The sequence below is a fragment of the Lutra lutra genome, chromosome 3, assembly GCF_902655055.1.
Source record: "Lutra lutra chromosome 3, mLutLut1.2, whole genome shotgun sequence".
NCBI lineage: Eukaryota > Metazoa > Chordata > Mammalia > Carnivora > Mustelidae > Lutra > Lutra lutra.
In genome coordinates this window covers 44,286,274-44,307,597 of record NC_062280.1, presented here as the reverse complement: position 1 = coordinate 44,307,597, position 21,324 = coordinate 44,286,274, and the positions used below count along the sequence as shown (strand labels likewise).

The window sequence follows — 21,324 nt, the reverse complement described above, 5'->3', positions numbered from 1 at the left end:
AGTTCACCAGATGCTTTGAAGGGTAAGCAGCTGTGTGGGTCAGCCCTTTCAAATGCTCAAGTGCCCCAGGTGGTTGGCCCCCAGCAAGGTACCCAGCCCCAACCAGCAACCACCTCCCGAAGCTGCTGCACAAGTCCCCCTGTATTCTTTGCTCAAACACGTGGACCTCGGGCCTCCTCTCTTGAGCTCCTTGACGCCTGTAACCAGATTTCTTCTCACACAGCCACCTGTTTGTAGTCCTTGGTACAACTGGCATCGGCCTCAGAGTACTTCTGCCTAGGAGCAAAGATCTTCCTGTGCTCACTGCCAACTCTACCGCCCTCAGACTTCTCAGCCCATTTATTCTTGAAGGAAACTCACTTTTTTGCCCTGTTAAAATCCCCCACATCCTAGGTCTGACTGATTGCTTCTTGGTGGGGCTTTTAACTTGTTCACCAAATACCCACATTTCATAGAAACAGGCAGTTAAATCTACAACCTTGGTTAAAGTCCCATTCATTTTGGGGGAGGGGTTTGTTTTGACAAAAACCTTTGTGGTGGAAGCTACATGCTTACCATGCCATCCTGGCAAGCTCACTTGTCCCACTGTGAGTGATGTTAAGGACAGATGGATTCAGGTGTTTCAGCTTACATGTAGATGGGCCATGTCTCTCAATCCCAGGAACACAGAGTGGCACTGGGAAGAGAGAAACAAGGAAAGAAGAACTAGCAATCCATGCCACTGCAAACTGGTTACAGTGGGCAACCACAGCTCAGTCTCACTGGGGTCTTTTTTTAGGAGTCCGGAAACCATCTTCCCAAGCCATGGAAGGCTGTGTTAATCCCTGGATCAGGCCTCTCTCTGTTGAAGGGCTGCTCGGGGCCGGCTCCCCCTTACCCAGGTTTGTGTAGGCAATCCCTGTGGCATGGAAAGCATAAGTACCACAGCAAACACGGCAGACATATTCAATGTGTCTAAAGCAGGGTGCCGTCAGGCTACACCCGTGTGCAACTGGCAGTCTAGGCAGGAGTCAGGGCACAGAGACAGGCTGATTTGATGCTCACTCTTGTTTTCTCAGCCGTGGTCTCAGCAGTCATTGATTCTTTCTTAGATCCTTGAGGAAATGTACTACGAAGTACAGATTTTCTATCTGCAGAAGGTAGAATCCTTCGAGAAAGTATTTTCTACCATCAGTTGTTTGATTACTTTGCATGTTCAATTTTTTTATTTTGGACATCACTAGGACATGAATTCATTTAGTCTGAAGACTGATAAGTAAATATAGGGGAGATGGAATCAAGCACATCCTGAATTTCCTGTATAATGACGAGGTTATCTTAGTATTATAATTATGATCTTGGGGTTAAAAATATAAACACATAGACAGACTTCTCATAAAATTTGTCTCATGTTTGGCCGACGGGCGCTCCTTCAAGTTGGCTTCTATGAACTTCTGAAAGAACCCTATGAGACTGAAACATTCCTGAACCTGGGACATCTTATACTGGGGATCAACCTGTAAATTATTTCCCCAGACTAGCACCTACTTTGAAAATAAGTTCTGATTCTGCTTAGTGAAGCTGGAGTTTGGAGAACACAATCTGGGCATTATTGGTTCTCACTAGTGCTGGTTGTAATTATTCTAGGCCTTTTTAGTTGGACAGAACCAGGAACTACTTATACTTTAGAAAGAAAAATAAATCATTTAAGGCTTCTATGTGAAATTTAAAATTACGAGGTTCTAGTAAGATTACCTCATTTCTAAACTGTTTTATCCTAAAATATACTTTTACTAATAGTGATGATATCAAAGCATTTTTTTCAAATTAGCCATGAAACCATATTCAGTCGGCTGACGTCTCTGTGTCCTCAGTATATATCCCAGTGACAATGCAAAATCAAGTCACTTGAAATAATTACTGCTTCACAATGTGAAGTTCACTGACTGCCTCCTCCTTCCCCATAAAGAGCGATTTTTACTTAGTTTTTGGTTGATACTTCAATGGTTTTCCTGAAACACTCTCAAGCACGTGTATCCATGGAACCCTTTTTCCCCCTCGAAGCAACGGTCTAAACTCCTTCTGCTTCCTCTGGTTTCACTGTGGAGATCACTGTCTCCGTCCAGAGACCTCTCTCATACTCACACCTCCAGGAGCTGCACGGTACTGCACACTACCCACCGTGTCGTCACCTTGTCCCCTATTAATGAACATCTGAATTGATTTCAACCATGGATACAACCTGTACTTAATACCTGGAAGTTCAGTAACTGGCATCATCACTTTCTAGCTACTGATCCTCTTGCTTCTTGAATTTCCATTTCCTCCACTGTAAAACAAGGGAGTTTTAACACTGACTTATACAATGGAGTTCAATAAAATGTCAATTTAAAAGATATTTCCACAACTGTTAACAATAACTGAAAAATGTATTTAAAATGAGCGAATATATGAATCATGTAATCACCACCATATACATCATTTCTATTTAATTAGGTAGTTCATAGCTCGAGGGACAATGACAAACTAGAATGTATCCACAGAAAGACTAGGAGAGTGAAGAAATGTCTAGAAACTATTGTAGATGAAACAGCTGATGCAATTAAATATTTATTGAACAAATGCAGAATAAATGAAGCAAGGGGGGCTTTTAACCTGAAGATACAATGAACGCCTCCCAATATTTAGAGGGCATCACACGACAACTGAAAGGCTTGTTCAGTATTTCTCCAAAAGGCAGAACTTGCACCAAAGGATAAACAGAAGCAATCAGTAGGCCACAGGATAGTTGAACAAAGTGGATCACTTATTGTAATAGCTTCTCTGCTGGTAGAATGCATTCCACCCTAGGTTTCCCTTCTTCTGAAGGGAACATACATTGAATACGTCACCTGAAGGTCTTAAATAGTTGCCTTTTCAGGGCAAGCCCTCCACTGTCAGCAATGGATGTACTCCTACTGTCAGGAAGAAATGTGCAGTTCATAAATGGGGTTTACTGAGGAAATGGTCTTTGGTTCCTCAGCTACGCTTCAGCCTTCTATAGGAGTGATGTGCAGGAGGTGAGGAGAAAGGAGAGCATCTTCTCTGAAGGGGGTGGCTCAGAGTCCCCAGCAGCTCAGAGACTGCCTCTGGGGACTGTCCTTCTCAAACCCCAATGAACCACTGTAATGAGCCATGGGTGCAGAGGGGAGTGTGTGGTACGCTGGGGCAGAGGGACAAACAGCTGACAACCACTGACTACACGAAGCAGGAGAGCTGTACTTTGTAAGTCACTAGGAAATATAAACTGCATAATACTGACGGGCTCCATCCAAACTGTCCAATATTACAAAAGGAGAACTGCTTCAACAACTATTCCATATAGTGTTTAAGGACAAAATATATATAATATACTTTATATATGTATTTTATCACATACTCAGTAAGGAATGCTGAGGTGCTTCATCCGTCCAAGAAATTGAAAATAAAAATTTTACATTTCTCTATCTGTCAGTATACAGGATTCCGAAGGTGGATCTTGAACTCAGAATGATGTTATCAGTTTTCGAGGAAAGCCACATAATCGGTCAGTCTGGCTAACTGCTGTTCGTTGGGGATCGGGGGCACTGGGGCAGGCTCTGCGTGTGACATGGAGAAAGAGACTAAAGTCAGACCCCTGGGGAATGGCGCATTAGCCCTGCCACCCTCACCCTCCAATGCCTGTTCATTTAACAAAAAGGAAACCTTCTTATTGACTTGGGACATTTTTGAATAATAAGCAGAGAAGTCTCAACTTTGATGAGTTTTCCTAAACTGGGAGGAAAGGCATGTCTGGCTTTGCCTACGTTTCCACATTAACTGCAAAATCTCTCTTGAGAGAGCACAGCTCTTGTTGGAAGGACACCTACCCACCTACCCATGTGACACGGAACTCTGGGAAGAATCACCCAGTATTGACCATGTGCCAGGCACTGCTCTGTTAAACTGTCAGTGAACAAAAGGCCCCACAAAGAACCATTACCAAGGAATTTAGTTCTAGCTTTTAAGTTAGCACATGTCAGCCAAGGGATGCCTTCCGAGTTACCGCTGGTGGGAAGGCCTATCACGGCTTCGCTACACGACACCAACGAGGCTCTGTGGCTGGGCCAGAAGGTGTCACAGCCTCAAGGGAAGCTCCAGAAGGGAACCCACAAGCTCTCCCTTTGTAATCAAACAGGTTATAAATAGCCAAGTACAGAATTTAACCTCTTCGTTGACAAGGTTAGAGGTAAGAAAAACCAAAACACGTGACAAAGAAGAAATAAAGAACAATGAAACACCTTTTAAATGAACATATAAAAATACATACCTGATAAGGGAATAAACCGGTTAAAAGACGCATCCAGGGCCCCTGCAACTAAGTAAAATTAACAGCACAAGTTATAGGAGTCATACTGAAGAACTTTCACACAGAACACGTCATTTTTAACACAGTGGCACTTATGACCTTTTACTACTTCTCAAACAGTTAACAATTATTCTCTATTATGACTACATGAGTTTTCTTCTTTCTACAGCAGTTTTCTCTTAGCAGCTAAACCCACGGGGACCGTGTCTAACCACTTCCTCTACCTTCACAGGACAGAGCCCATCAAAATTTGAGTAATTCTTCACTGTGGGGTCAACAATGTCTAAACAACAGGAATTCAGAGCAGACTGGATTGAAGGAGGAGGGCTGACAGGCGTGGGCGTTAAGCTCAGCTTGAAAGATCTGGCAAAAAAGGACATTCCTGCCAAGCAGGAGAAGAGACCTCCAAGCAGGAATGAGCATGGCTCACTTCAGAAGGACGACTGAGGGACTGGGAATTCAGATGGACATGAGGACAGGTCAAATGATTTAAGTCAAAGAGCTTAATTTTGTGCAAGTTAAAGCCACTGAGATCTTATTTCAGAAAAGAGTGTACATATTTATAGTACAATGAGAAAAGGGGGGTATGTGAATAAGATTTATTTTTTAAAGGTAATGGTTTAGGTATTATGGGTAAACACGCTATGGCTCCATAAATAAAAGGATGGGAAACTGAGGCTTAGCAAAAATTAAGTTATAGTAAGGATTACGAAAAACCCACATAAAATAGGTTTTTACACAAGGATGATGAAAAACCCATATAAAGGAAAAACCATAATAAAGATTATGAAAAACCCATATAAAATAGTTTCCTAGACAAGAAATACATTTAAAAAAAAATTAAGGTACAACTAGGTGATCTTTAAAATCCTTTCTACTGTGTCTATCATTCCAGGTCTATATTTACCCTGAGTAACTTTCAATTTGCTAGTACAGCAGAACCTTATCAAAGACTCAAAGGCAGAAGAGCCTGAAGCGGGCTTAAAAGAGGTCAGTGTGCATATGTGGACGAAGAGCTCCACCTACCTGGCTTTTTGGGCATAACCATTCTAGTGGTGGAGTCGGCTTGCCATCCTTGTTCTAATATACCTAAAAAACGTGTAGTTTACACACAAATGAGAAATAACCAAAAACTCCTATAGTTTTCATTTACAAGATCCACAATCTGTTAATGACACTACTTGTATGGAAGATCTGATAAGTGCAGGTTACCCTACAATGTGTATTTTTTTCTAGAAAAGTAGATTATAGATAGCATTCTCAGGTGAACTTACTTTTGAAACATTTCTGAAACACATATCAAAGCCATTTTTCTCTCTCAGGCTGAAAGAAGCCCTAGCAGATGAGCAGTCTTCTGTAAAGTGTACATTACGGTATTAATCTAGTTAGTATGACTAAAACAACATCCATGTCCCTAAGGAGGACGTACATGACACCGCCTGTACTTGCTCTATCAGTATTGACAGAGCTGATCCCACTGACAAGAACAACCACTCACACATGCAGAGTCCTGGACAGCAGGCACCGTTCCATGGCGATCATTTCAGGGCACCATCACACTACTCTATAAAGGACACAGGACCATCATCTAACTGATGTGGAAAATGGAGTTTGGAGAATTCCAGTGACATGTCCTCGATCATGAAGTTAGCATGGGGGTTGGGTAGCGGAGTCCCACCCAGGTAGTCATTTAAGAATATGGCTCAGGGGATGTTATCTGTTATGTAATAAACTGTGGATCAATGTCAAGATGATTTAAAACAAATGTCTGTTGAGTAACCTACAGTATTGATTTACTCCAGGAATTTTCATTAACCTGCCTGCTATGCATCTAAAATTGTGGTAGGCTTGGGAAACTGAAGAACAAGATGTGGTCTTTACAGGGTTCCTATTTTAGCCAGAGAATCAAAAATGCCAATGATGGTATAACAATGCTATGAGGCACAGACAATGTTCTATAGCAATTAACTGAGGAGGGAGCTAGTCTGGCCATCACCTGAGGAATGACAATGCAAAAGCACGACTGGAGACCAGTGGGTAAGAAGAGTTACTGGTAAGAGAAGTTACTTCTGTTAACAAGAAAACCACAGGTCCCAATATCAAGAATATCAAGGAAAACACACAGGCTGAAAAGGGACAGGGGGAGGAGACTGCCTTTATCAAGTATGGGGGAAATGAGGATTTCCACATGTGAGGCATGAAGTCAATTAGGATTTTCTTAAAAAAATACATTTATCAATATGTTGATTTTCAGAAGAAAAGGAGTAATTTAAAGAAGTTACAAAGTTTAAACTCCCAGTCATGAATATAATGCTACTCGCCTGGTATACTTATAAAAGCAACTAATTTGTATATCCTTTACTTCCTTGCTGCTCGCATTTCCCACTGCTCGTAAGACCAGGTGTACTCAGAGCTGCATGGGGCTGTCTCAAGGACCTTCCTCTGCCCCCTCAGTGTCCCTGACTTTCAGTAACTCTGCTCCCACCACATCCCTCCCTGCCCTACCCACTCCCAGTCAACAGCATCTCTGAGTCCCCTTGCAGGGCATCATGTTGGGAAGGCACCCCACCATTTCATAGGCCCACCGTTAATGTAAGTCTTCATCAGAGTTCTTAGAAGTAAAAATAGAAAATACTCAGGGATCAGGCCTGGGAACAGGATAAAAAATGACTACAGGGACATCAAAGAGGTTCCAATAAAGAAAGAGCTAGAATGATCACATGTGACAAGGGTACACCTCACAGACCTAGCCAAATGTTAACTTCATAAAAATGGCAAAGTACTCCTTTGCAAATCTCATGTTCTAAGATACCATTAACTGCCTCTGGCAAAAGTGCTTTAAAAGTAAATGAGGAACTGAATCTCTTATCCACACGCAGAAATCCGAAAAGATTTTCTTGGAACTCATTTGGTGGCAAAAGCAGTTGTGAGGCCCTGTTAGGTGTGGATCGGATGTCTCCTCATACCATCGGGCGGACACTCATATCGGCCGCTGCCCAGCAACTGCTGGGCCTGAGATCAGCCTGGTTCCCGGCCCAGCCCTGCCAGGGGTATGGTGCCAGGCAGGTTTCATATCCCCTTTCCAGGGAACCACAGCCTGAATTCCCAAACCAACCTGTTCCAACAATGTACACTTCCACTTTTGTTGAAAGTAAACAGCAAGCCCAAATTACCTTTCACAGCCTCTTCCACAGGGAGGCCAACAAAGGCTGCGAAGTCATCAGCGATGATGGAGGTGTAGGCTTGTGAGACCAGGGCGAAGGCTCTTCTCCTCGTTGCATCTGTGGTGGGAGTCGAGGGGTGGCAGACAGTGAACCAAGAGAGCTGGTATTTTTAACACACAATTAAGTTACATGATTGTCCCTGTCCAAATTTTATAAGACTAGGTCAACCCACAGGTTTCTATGTTCACATAGATACAGATACAGATACACGTGCCTGGCATGAAAGAGGTGCTCAGATATTGCCGAATAAACAATCAATTCCTTGTACTTCCTCACAGACAGAAAGTCTCTCTTGGAGGACAATGAAATATACAAAGAAGGAGAACAAGTTAATTTACATAAGACCCAAACTCTAAGAAAATTTCATTTAAATGTATTTATGCACTTGGTATATAATTTTTTAAATTTCTTTTTTAATCCAACTTACAAACACTGGACTGAACGGAGCAGAAATGATCTACTTCGGTAATCAGTTGTCCTTTCTGAGGAGGGTCTCTGATCTAAGATCACACCTCGGAACTGCAGAACAAACCTTGTAACTAGAGCTCTCTCCTGTTAAAACCACAGGTCCCAAACACCGAGTCAGCAAATGGGAATTAAACATAACACAGTTTCAACCTCCCGTAGAAAATACAGTCGTTTAAGAGGTCAGTCGGGAATCTCCTGATCCTGTGGAAGGGGTAATCTATCACCTGGGCCCCCTTCCATCCCCCCCAAAAGGAGAAGACTCCCCACTCTTAGGGAAGGTGACCTGGCCTGAAACATCTCTTCCTTTTCTTTTGCAATAACACCCCTGCCCCACATTCCTTCCTATGATAACCTGACATTATGTACAACTCTTCAGAGCTCCCATCTACTTGCTGGATGGGATGCTGCCCAATTCATGGACTGCTTAATAAAGCCAATTAGTTCTCCAAGTTTACTCAGTTGAAGTTTTGTTAACACTAACTTTCGAAGCTGCTCTGAACTCTTGTCTTAATTTGGGTTCAAATCCCAAGGTCAAATCCTAAATGAGCCTAATTGGGGTGGGGGGTGCTGCAAACAATTCCAGCAACAAAACCTCCCTAGCGATGACATGTGGGATTTCCTCAGGCTTACATTCCCACACTGACTATTCCAGAGGAATATCATGAGGAAGAGACAGTCAGTCAAGGGTAGGAAATGAGGTCCAGCTAGCCTGTCTTCTTACCACTACTCTTTCGGGAACATAAGGGCTCCTTCATCTGGCTATCAGCATGCTTAAAAATATTCTGGATTTTACTTTCCACATTCAATAGGCCAGTGTTTTTGTACAGTACAGTCCCATGCTGAAAACCCTCCCTGCATTCCTGGGACACTGCCTGACAACTGCACCCAGCTCCTTAGGCACCCTTTCCTCCCAGTTCGGCCCCTGGCCCTCAGACAAGCCTCACTCACACCTTCTCATCTCTGGGCTTTGCGTTTATGCTGTGTATGGTATCTGCTCTCTACAACTCCTAGGTCTGTTTACAAACTCCTCCTGCAGAATCAAGGCTCACTGCCATCTCTGGCCTTCTCTAAATTCACAGCACTGTTTATACTACCTGTTGAACAAGCATGCTTCCACCACCTACAACACACTGCCCCACCCCTCCCCACTCCCTTCACCTCAATGATCCCTAAACTTCTCTAGAGGAGAAAAACTGTCCTCTGTATCTTTATACCCCCACCCCCACAAAGAGCCCAGCCTCTCTAAGGAAGTATGTGCTGAAGACATGCTTGTTGACAATATCACAGGACACAGCCTTTGGCTTTGTTCCCTCATATTTCTTAAAGATCACTGACATTCCATTGCATTTCTCCACTGCTCACAGAGCCTGATGTCCTCACCAGCTTCCGCTCAGCCAGCACTGCTCCTCCTCCCAAGCCCTCAGTCAACTCCTTCCTTCTTCCTAAGGACTGCTCAGCACATGACTTTACTTGGACTTGAAAACATCTTAGCAGTAAGGGAACTTTCCCTTACTGAAAGCCATGGGCACTCAATGAGAAAGAACCGAGAGCAACAATGGAAAAGGGAAATCCAAGTGTGCACCAACAACAACCCATTTGGAAAACCTACCATATTTTAAAAATATTAACTTGAGTTCAAGCACTCTGGTCAGATTTTCAGAATTGAGAGGAGATGGGGAGTAGTAGAAGAGAATGAATGGAATGAACGGAAAAGACACACAGATGGAGAGGAGAGAGGCAGAGAGGCAGGCCTGGCACACGGAATAGAAGCAAGCACACAGGGAGACAGAAGTGGGTAGGCAGAGGAAGCAAAAACACAGGTTGAGAGTGTTCCAAAGGGTCAGTGAGAGGCCACGAAACTGGGGCTGCTTTTAACCACTCAGGGACATTCTAGTCACTTTGTTACCCATATCTCTGAAATGTGTCAGTTCATGAGGGCATGCATTAGGATGGCAAGCTGGAAAGGGGAATCAACTGAGCCAGCACTGATATCTGTGGCAGCTCATCACAGGACAAAGTCCTGGGGAGATCCTAAAAGAATGCTCACTCTGTTGTGTAAGAAATATCTAACCATGCTTGCTGTCTACCAGGAGCTGCCGGTGCTAGTGCTACAGACGGAGGGCAGGTGAGCTGGCTGCCATGCACTTTCTAACCCACCTCTGCCCTTCTACTCCAGGGAGTCTGGACCCCACCACCTGTGGCACCTGCACCTTCCTGCCTGGTGAGTGGGTCCATGGTCGTGGGAATGCACTTCCTCTGTGCCCTCCCTGCCTGGCTCTAGATGATCCACAGCTCCTGGGGGCAGCCCCTTATGTGACCTTGTTAGCGTGCGTCCCTTGCCTCCTCCCTTTGGGCCTTGAATGAGAACGGCTACTGTCCACAGCCAGCCCCTGGGTGCTGTTGGGCCCTGTTGGCTGCCTTTAGAAACAGCTCTTTCACTAGCCTCTCTTCACTTAAGCCATTTACAATTTTCTGGTAGGACTGTGACTAATTCAGAATAGAAAAGGAAAAGATCTGAGAATGTGACTGTTCTTAAGACAATCTAGAAAACTAAAAACTTGTAATACATCATAAGGGAAAGTATCAAGTTTAGCAGTAATTCAACTCTATTGTAAAACTCCCTTTATCAGGCTTCATCTTATGGAGGGAAATGCAGTACCATTTGTGAATCTGGGGATTTGCAAAATTCTCTGGATACAGTCACAAATATGACAGGTGAACAGATGAGTGCTTATACATATTAATTAATCAAACACATCTAAGTGCTTATACATATTAATTCATTTCTAACAACCCAAGGAAAATACTTATGATCTCACTTTACAAATGAGAAAAATGAGGTACAGAAGGGTCACTCAAGTGGCAGAACCAGGATGTGAACTCCACAAGTATGGTTTCAGAGTCCAAACTCCCCCATTTTGTGCTCCACAGCCTTCCAGAGGCTGGCTGGACTGCCTTCAAAGAAGTACTGAATCTAACAGAGCTGGAGGCAGAGGCAGTCCTGGGAGGAAGCAGGCTACACCCACTAGGGCACACACGGAATATCTGCTGCGTGAGTCAGGAGATCTGAGCCCTGGTCCTGCCAATGACCCCGCTATATGGTGCTGGGAAATGGCCCACGGCCTGTGCCCTCACACCACAATCCTAAGACTGAACCAAATACCACAAAAACCCACCACCACAGTCTTTTCTCTCCTGGACTTACGTGAAGAGGGTAAGGCGGTTTTCTGTGGAAATATCTGAAACTGTCCCTCTTATAACTGAACAAACTTATACCACACTCCTCCCTCCCTTCTCACCCACCAGGGGTCTGCACACCTGCTCACTTCCTTTGTATTTAAAGTAAGTGCCTCCTGTTGTGTTCCTTACATTGTTCTGTTTTATGCTGCCACAGCTTTACCATCCCAAGAGAAATTAGGTACATCTGAGAAGCAACCCTCACCTTCACATCTCAAAAGATGATACCCTTGCCAGAATAATGAGCAGTTACTCAACAATTCCTGCTCACTGACCCCTCCAGGGCAGGAAGGCAGACAGCCAAGGCAGGTATTAGCAGCAACAAGGTAACAGTAAGAAATAAGAAACTGAACAACATAAAAAGACACTGAACAATATAAAAAGCGATCAGTATATGAATTTATAAAAAAGGGTGAATCAGCAAATGTCAGGGGCAGGAGAAACAGAGAGAGAGAAACTGGCAGTGTCCAGTTTCATCGTGGGATCAGCACTATGTCACACAGGCTTGGGATTCTTCAGAGCAATTAAAAAACATCTGAGCATCTTTGTACTGAATTGACTAGTTACAAATCCAGAAGCTGGAAACAACCCCTGTCAAAGCATGAAGTCAAGACTCCAAAGTGGTCTCTACTTTCAAATACACGGGGTTTAAAATCTTCACCACTCCATACCTTGAGCTTATTAGAATATTACAAGATTTCATTTTAGTAGCAAAAAATTCTTTTACTGTCAAGAGCAATTTCACTCTAGAGCTAAAGACAACGAAGCCCTTAGCTGGCGAAACCACCTTAAGCAAGACGAAATGAAGAGGTATGGTCACAGCAAATCCTCACAGGTGAAAAGAAGAAGTATGATTATAGCAAATCCTTACAAGAGTTTTGAAAGCTGCCCAATTCACATTTTCGGCAGAAAATATCTATTTTTTTAAACACATCACTGACTTACTTCAACATTGCAGCACTCAGAGGACAGGTCTAATTTTACTCTTAACCACGAAGAAACACTACCTCTAAGTGCTTCCATGATTGGCTGGACCGTCTCAGACCACTGGTGTGCGTTGATGGTCGTATAGATCCCAGGGAAATCTCTCTGCCAGATTCTTTGTCCTACTGACCAAATTCCCCCAAGTTCAGAATTTGCCTGCAATAAACACCACTGCCTTTGAGGATAGTCACTGCACAGATTTACCAACAACTGTATCTTAAAACATAAATTCAACATTTCTCTTAAGAGGTATAATTACTTCTTCAGCCCAATCACTATCAAAAAGGTTTTTAAATGCTGTGGACAGTAATGCAAAATTTATTTATATGGCTTATATAAATTTTTATTATAACAGAAAATTAAAGCATAAAACAATTGTCCAAAAATATTTCAGAATTAAGTCTGAAAATTAATTTTCTTAAAACAGTTTTTCAGAATATTGTATTTGTATTTCATGTATACATACACGTGATAAACGTTACGTAGACTATTCATATATATATATGCGCGTAAAATATATAGACATGTTTTGGGGGCAAAAGTAATAGCAAAATGACTAAAATAAAGACTGTCAATCTAAGATGTCACACACTGTAGCCTTTCCCAGGAGAGAATTCCCACTAACATCACTGAAACTATGAGAGTAATTCATAGTTCTTTATTTTAAGTCAACGAAGCTGGAGGAACATTCCAATATTATTTAATAGGATATCTGGAGAAGAAAAGAGAATAAAAATACTAAAATGAACTACTGCTAAATATCAATAAAGAACAGAAGAATTCAAGTGAATTCTTGGTAATATTCAGTGAATGTTTAAAAAATTCACTTTGCGGGCGCCTGGGTGGCTCAGTGGGTTAAAGCCTCTGCCTTCGGCTCAGGTCATGATCTCAGGGTCCTGGGATCGAGCCCCGCATCGGGCTCTCTGCCCGCAGGGAGCCTGCTTCCCCCTCTCTCTCTGCCTGCCTCTCTGCCTACTTGTGATTTCTCTCTGTCAAATAAATAAATAAAATCTTTAAAAAAAAAATTGACTTTTGCATTTATGCTAGAAACAGGGAATCCCATGAAATTAAAAATGTATTTCATTACACTTCGGAAGAAACTTTTAAAACATTATTTCATCTAATCTCCTATCCAAACTAAGAAATCTAAAATCCTAATTAGTAAAAATAATCTTAAAGCTGTGGAAACCATTTTTCAGACATTCTTGGGAATAATACCAATTTCAAAGTAAATACCATTACTGCATAAATCAGTTGAAAAAGCAAAACAAAACACAAAGCAAACCTTTACTGAAAGGTCTCAGCTGTTTGCTGGCACAGTGACACTAGAAGCATCTTAATAAATGTCATCAGCGGAAGCTAAACACGGATTTCTTTACCACCCAAGGGAAATTAAATTTCTGATTAGAGGAATTTGTAGATCTGCTCTTAAACTCTAATACCAGGTTAGTATCTATTTCTGTGAACCAAGGGGGAAAGAAAACAGAAACTTTAAAAATTTTAGAAGGTTGCCATTTAAATGAATGCTGTTACTACATTCAAGTAGTACAATATATTGATGACTACTTACAGATTTTATAGCAGGTGGGATCCGTTTCCAAAGATATCTTGCATTATTCCTAATTTACATCCCCCCAAGAAAAAAATAGGTAATTAAAAAAAAAATCACCTCAGTAAATGTTTAACATTCCAGATCTCACTGCAAACACACAGAAGTATATTTTAAAATACTATTTTATAGAGTGAAACTTAGTTTTATACTAATTTGTCCAGGGGAAGTAAGAGTAACTTTACAGATAAAAAGACATAAAATACTTTCACCAAAGTAATATTCTGCCATCTTCAGTGAATTTTTAATTAACGACCTAGATCTTAAGTTAAGGTAATGGTACACTAAAAACACAAACACTTAAGTAGATAATTTCTTCATATATAAAAATAAACAAATTTCTGTTCAAGGCTCTGGAATTCCCTGACAATGTATGTGATACACAGTGCTTGTCTCCTTATCATGAGCCCTTCTCTGACCAATGAATGCAGAGCTACCAAAACTTCAACGCAGTTTTTAAGAGTCTGAAAACTTGGAACTACAACAAACGTACAATGATCAGGATTACAAAAATGAAACCGACAGCACGTATGATGTATGTCTCACAGGAACTGTGGGTTAGTTTTTTAAAAGATAGGAAACAAAAAGGTTGAAGAGACTCTGTCAACAACATTTAACAGTAATCATTGATGGTTTGTAGCACAAGGGACTCCTGAATATTTATGCTTTCTGACTTTTCTTCAATGAACATGAATTAGGAATAAGTAAAAAAACACCATTTTTCAAAAAAAAATCTCGTATGTGTTGTTAATTAAATTTCCCTTAGTTTTCTCAATCTTCCCTTCCAGTTTCTCTTGATCTACTGAATACATATGAAATTAAGTAGAAGCCATATGAAAGTTTTATAAAGACAAAAAAAGGTCAACAGAATTAAAGGAATTTATTGACTACTGTAGTTTCTCACAACAAATTAAAATGTGTGGGTGCCTGAGTGGCGCAGTCAGTTAAGAGACTGCCTTCAGCTCGGGTCATGATCCCAGGGTCCTTGGATGGAGCCCCACATCAGGCTGCCTGCTCAGCGGGGAGTCTGCTTCTCCCTCTGACCTTCCCCCTTATGAAATGCTCTCACTCTCATTCTCTCGCTCAAATAAATCAATAAATAAAATCTTAAAAAAACACACACACTAAAATGTGTTTTTAGAGAATATATATAAAACAAGTGTATCTTAAAAACACTTGGCCTGGGACACCTGGGTGGCTCAGTTGGTTAAGCAGCTGCCTTCGGCTCAGGTCATGATCCCAGCGTCCTGGGATCGAGTCCCACATCGGGCTCCTTGCTCATCAGGGAGCCTGCTTCTCCCTCTGCCTCTGCCTGCCATTCTGTCTGCCTGTGCTTGCTCTCTCTCCCTCTCTCTCTCTGACAAATAAATAAATAAAATCTTAAAAGAAAAAAAAAAAAACAAACACTTGGCCTAATCATAGTTTAGGTCACAATTCAATATATGAAATAAGTGTATTAAGTATTACAATAGAAGATACAGCTCCTTGCGGATTATGTTTTAATGATGTCTTTCCAACGGGAGAGTTATTTCTGTACAATCCTGACGAAGTTGTTGCTCTTGGCTTCAGGTAGAAGATACTTACATGTCATTGTGGAGCAGATACAAAGCTAACAGCTGACCATACACTGGGGGAGTAGCAATTCCTCCAGGAGCCTATAAGGCCAAAAACAAAAAAAACCTTACTACTTATATCTACACTTAAAAAAATAAAAGAATTTTACTAACATTAATCTAAAAAATAAGCCTATTTTACAATACTTAGTACTACAGATGTAGAGAGAGCTTAGAGAAGTACAAAGCACTAAAAACCAGTGTTAAGTTTAGATCTGCCATCAGCTGTGATTTTTCTCTCCCTTCGAAGTTCTGTCTTTATATGCACAAGAATATTTAAATGGGATTCCTTTCCCAGTTCTCAAATTCTTAAATGGGCTTACTATTAAAAGAAACAAACATTTCCAACAAATTCTTAAAGCACTATGATTCTGCCCATTGTATCAAGTATGCTGACTAGCTAAGTAATGAGTGATGAACAGAAAAAAAAATCACAGCCAGTGTTACAAAGACATTTCTCTCTTCATTCAAATTTGATTCATTCAGAAAAGATCTATTGTCTATTAGTGAGCTGCTGCTTCTGACTGTTGTCTCCTTCAGTTAACTTTTTATACTAATGTTATACATGTTTTTCCAGTGCCTTTCTAAGGAAAAAAAAACCTCAATTAACTTTTAACAGCTGCATGATATAACTTTCCCCAGTCTTATACAAGAGAACGGTAAGCTTAGGTGGTGACATTATGAGACTAAGGACTTTCTGAGTTGATAAAAGGTTACTCCTTCTTTGGTCTGTGTGTATGCTCGCACAAATGTCTTTAATAAAATCCACATTCCCCTGCCTCCCACCACATGGGGAGAAAAGATGCCCAGTCTAATTAACACAAGAAACATACTGGAGGATGTCAGGAGCAAAGATGCCCAGGGTTTTCGGACTCACTAGCTGAGAACAAACAACAAAAGGGTCCCAGCGAGCTCGGGGAGACGAGGCCCAGACCCGCAGCCCTCGGAGCGGATCCCGGCGTCCTGGGATCCCCACGCCCAGCTCCCACGCCCGTCGCGAGCCCCGCAGGCCCTGTTACCAAGGAGACTGGCACCGCCCCGGGGCCGCAGAAAACCCCGCGGTTCTCCCTGCGGGACGCGAACGGCTACCTCGAGCTCCTGGTTCTCGCACTGATCCAGCAACTTTTTGAAACTAAAGGCACTTTCCGCCATCACCGCTACTGGCATCTTCCCGGCCGGTCCGCCGCGGCACCCTCACAGAAGTAGACCCCACACTGTCCCTCGGGCCGTCGCGCCCGCAATGACGTACAAGGCCGCCGTCGCCGTCAAGCGCCCCGGCGCAGGTGCGCCGTCGGTTCCGGCGCGTCGTCGGACGCCGCTGCGCACAGGAAGGGTCGCTGCCGCTCTGGTCCGCACTCTCGGTGCTCTGGAGGACTCGCCTGGCCTCGCGGGAAGCGGCTTCCGGAGCGCGAGGCCAGAACAGGGAAGGGAGGTGTGCGCAGGTTCCCGGACAGCTCGGAGTCTCCGCGTTAGAGCCTACCACGCATGCGCACCGCGAGGAGCAAGCCTCGCTTGGGGTTCTGGGGATGCTCGGGTCCTGGCTCGCGCCCCTCCTGCACCTCCAGACTGGCGTGCTCTGAAACCGGTCAGGTGTGGGCTTCAGCCCTGGACCGAGCGGGTCTGGACGGCTCCCGGGCTTGGGAGTTCGGGCCCCAGGTCGTCCCGGCCGCTCCCGCCGCCCGGCCTCCGTGGGTGCTTTTCGCCCGCAGACGCTCTACTGTGCAGTTAGTTGCGTTGACTTATTGTCGTGTTGTCCTTCTCGAGACTGCCAGCGAAGAAGCTTCTGTTTGTGTCCTGCTGCAGGGTCAGCTGCACAACCTGTGGGCCCAGAGCAAACTGGAAATGCGGGAGCCCCGTTCAAAAAATGGGGAGGGTGGCATTGAGGGTAATATAATGTAAAGCTTTGTCCTTTGCAGTGTACCTCAGTTTTTCATAGTGCTTTCATAGTACTTTTTGCTATTTAATATGACTCTAAGTAAAGAAAAATTAAAATTTTAAATTATTAGCATGAATCTTAATATCCATGTTTATATGGTGCAGTGCCAGTTTAAAATTCAAATATAAGTGCGTTTAACGCCTATGTGGCAAAACAGAAATCGCGCAATTCCTATTTCATAGGAATTGCTCATAGATGCACATGTATGTTGTTTTTATTAAAACCATGAAAAAGTTGCACAAACTATTTTCATGCCCTTCATTTCAGGCACATACTCTCCCAGCACTTTCTACTTTCCGCATACTGACGGGTAAGGATGGGCTGAGAGGACTAGGACCATTCCCTTTGCTGCTGTGTTACCATTTTCAGCACAAAGGAGTATTTCAGCAGAGTTGCAAGAAGTAATGTAAGAAAGAAAGAACAGAAGAGGATTCCTTGGATGTTCCTGTTCTTTAGGACACCACTGCCTTCATCATGCCTTTGAAGAAAGTTCAGGTTCCAAGGGAAAATGGGGCTTCTCAGGGCTATCTGCTAACAGCTAACCCAGTTGTGGGCACAGTGCCCTTACCTCCTGAACACACTTGAGGCTTGCTGAACTCCCACCATTGGGGGTCTGCTGGGAATTCCTGTGGTATTTAGAACACTGTGGAAGGGCAGGGAACACGTATATTGCTCATACATCTTGGCTCACATGCAAATGCTCCATTGTCCCTATGGGCTTCACTCGCCAAACACAAAGGTAAAATTATGAAGAATTTCAAGTCAAGAACAGCATCACTGATTATTTTTGCAGAATCAACAAGGTTTCCATCTGGAAATGACTGTGTGTGATAATGTTTCAGATGGAATATAAAGATAAACCAGGACAAAACTCAAAGAACTGGCAACAGTAAATAGAAAGGTACACGGGGGGACCTGGGTGGCTTGTTTGGTTAAGCATCTGACCCTTGATTTTGGCTCAGAACAGTATCTCAGGGTCGTGAGATCCAGCCCTGAGTTGGTTTCTGGGGCTCGTGTTTTGGGGGGAGTCTGCTTGAGTTTCACTCTCTTCCTCTGGCCCCCTCCCATGCTATCTCTCTAAAAAAGGGGGGACAGAAAGAGCTGGTTTAAGTGCAGATAATTTAGAGGAATAAAGCAACAACGTTTCATCAATCACATGAAGAAGAGGAGGACGAGAGGCAAAATCATTCTAAGACCATTTGACACAAATTTGACAGGCAACATTTAAAATTTTTAATGGGAAATAATGGCTGCCAACATATTTGGGGCAAAGTAAGATTCAGTGGGATCAACTGCCCAATGATTTGATCATTTAAGAGGAAAACTATGATTGAAAGCTTTGGCAGGTACTCTGGACTGCCAAAAGGCAAAGATGTAATAGTTGTTTCTTTGCTGAACAGAAAATCCCAGCGAACCTTTGGAAATATGAGCACAGGATACAGGTACAACTTGGGGTGTCATTTGGGGGACCACACTGTTCTCTAAAGACAGGTTCAGGCATTTGGGGATTGGAGGCTGGGAATTGGGAGAGGAAGAGAGTCTTGAGAAAGGGAAGGAGGGCTAGGGGTGGTGTGGGGGGAAGAGCAATCGGGGCCCAAGGGGAGATGTTGGCCTGGAAACAGAGAACTCTGAGTGCAGGGAAGGGCTGATGGGTTTCTAGGGCTGTGATTCTGGCATTCAGTTTTAGGTTGTTACCATGCATGCTGCACCTGTCTTCACCTCCAAACTTTCAATAATAGGCAGCGGGAGGGAGGATGGAGGGATAGGAGAGAGGGCAAGCTGGTGTAAAAGGCAGTCACTTCAGGAGGTAGGACTCAGAAGAGAGTTCAGAATTTGGTAGAAGTAGGCATAAGAAGAGGCCATGGGAAAGAAGCTCTGGATTCTGGAGATGCTGACTTGGGTGTGGCAAGGTTTGTATTTCTCCCTACACATGGGGTGAGTAGTGGGACAGCATGCCAAAGGAAGCCCCATCTCATACCAAATATGATAACTAACTCAGACTAGATCAAAGACCTCAATACAAGAGTCAAAATGGTTAGAAGAAAACACAAAGTCTTCCTGACCCGGGTTTAGGCACTGACTATAAATATGACTGAAGACATAAACAACAGAAAAAAGAATAAATAAAGTGGACGTTATCATAACTGAAGACATAAGCAACAGAAAAAAGAATAGATAAAGTGGATGTTATCAAATTAAACATTTTTGTGCTTTAAAGGACACCATCAAGAAAAGAAAGGACCACCATAGAATGGAAGAACATTTTGCAAAACATATACTTGATAAGAGACTTGGACTTATCAATAACTCTTACAACTCAAAAATAGAAAGGCAAATAACCCAATTTTATTTTTTTTTAAAGATTTTATTTATTTATCTGACAGAGAGAAATCACAAGTAGGCAGAGAGGCAGGCAGAGAGAGAGAGGAGGAAGCAGGCTCCCTGCTGAGCAGAAAGCCTGATGTGGGGCTCGAACCCAGGACCTGGGATCATGACCTGAGCCAAAGGCAGCGGCCCAACCCACTGAGCCACCCAGGCGCCCGCAAATAACCCAATTTTAAAGTGGACAAAGGATTTACTCGGTCAATTCTCCCAAGAAGTCATGCAAATTGGCTAAAGAACACATAAAAAGATGCTCAAGAACATGACTCATTAAGGAAAGGCAGATCAAGCCCCAAATTCCATCCACTGGGAAGGTTATAACAAACAAGATAGATAATACTAAATGTCGGTGAGAATGTGGAGAAGTTAGAGAGTCTTTTTATGCCATGGGTGGAAAAGCAGTGTGCTGAGGCTGCCCTTGGAAAACAGGCTGGCAGTTCCTCCCACGTGTCAACAGTCAGCGTGTGACCCAGCAATTTTACTCCTAGGTCTATAGCCAAGAGAAATGAAAACAAGTCCATGGAAAACTTCATGCACGATGTTCGCAGCAGCATTCTTCATGATAGCCAAGAAGTGGAAATAATCCAAACATCTAGATAACAAATAGGTAATAAAACACGATATGTCCAATATTGTGGAATATTATTTAGCAGTAAAAACAAAGGACGTCCTGACACCTGCTACAACATGGGTGAATCTTGCAAACGTTTTGTCAAGTGATATAGGCCAGTTGCAAGTGACCAAATATCATATGATTCCATTGACATGAAATATCCAGAATAGGTAATTCCACAGAGGCAGACAGTAATCCACAGGAGGTAGCAGGACCTGGGGCAAGAGGATGGGCCACAGAGGACCAGGGATATGGATGGAGTTTATAGACAGCTCTGCCTAGACTTGCAGGTAATGGGCCACTCATCCTGGAGCCAGCCATCCTCTGTGGCGAGGGCCTGGACTTCACACCTGGGATGGAAGCTAACATCAGAGCAGGACAAGCTGCCTCTGTCAGATGGATAAGAAGAACAGATAGGGAGGGAAGGGGAGGTATTTTTAATTCCTGAGACATCAGACTCTCAGCAAAATAGAAGAGCATATTGGTTCTGGCAGATGGTCCACTAGAAGAAGTGGGATTTGGGGGGTGCTGATGTGGCCGAGAATGGTTCTCATGGACTGTCATTGGACCATTAACTTAGAGGGACATTTGGGACTGTGCTTGGTAAAATCTCATTTGGAGTTCTTGGTAAAGTCGTCCCCTGTGGATGGCACTATCGGTGCCATTTTGGAAATGCCACCATTTTGGAAAGCAAGCTAACAACACAGAGTGGGAGTTGTGACACAGTCTTCGAGTTCAACGTAGAGTCCCGCCCCTGGAAATTATCCCAAGGAAGTCATTGCAAAAGAGGAAATCAACTAGGGTGAGATATGGTTCAGCAACATAAAATACAAAAGCTAAAGTCCTTAAAATGACCTACGTGTCTAATAGGTGGAAGGTCAACCATGGTATGGTCAGGCAAGGGTGTGTTTTG

General features: G+C 43.1%; 1 protein-coding gene across 1 annotated transcript; it reads right to left on the bottom strand.

The window, feature by feature from the left end:
* Window positions 1–2,576: 2,576 nt before the first annotated feature.
* Window positions 2,577–16,807, bottom strand: COPS8 (COP9 signalosome subunit 8). Its single transcript, XM_047721465.1, has 8 exons — window positions 16,570–16,807; window positions 15,452–15,522; window positions 13,829–13,877; window positions 12,282–12,414; window positions 7,519–7,626; window positions 5,372–5,434; window positions 4,307–4,354; window positions 2,577–3,596 (listed from the first exon to the last, which is right to left on the bottom strand). Exons 1-8 carry the CDS (start codon window positions 16,645–16,647, stop codon window positions 3,517–3,519), a joined length of 630 nt encoding a protein of 209 aa, XP_047577421.1. The 5' UTR covers window positions 16,648–16,807; the 3' UTR covers window positions 2,577–3,516.
* Window positions 16,808–21,324: the final 4,517 nt, after the last annotated feature.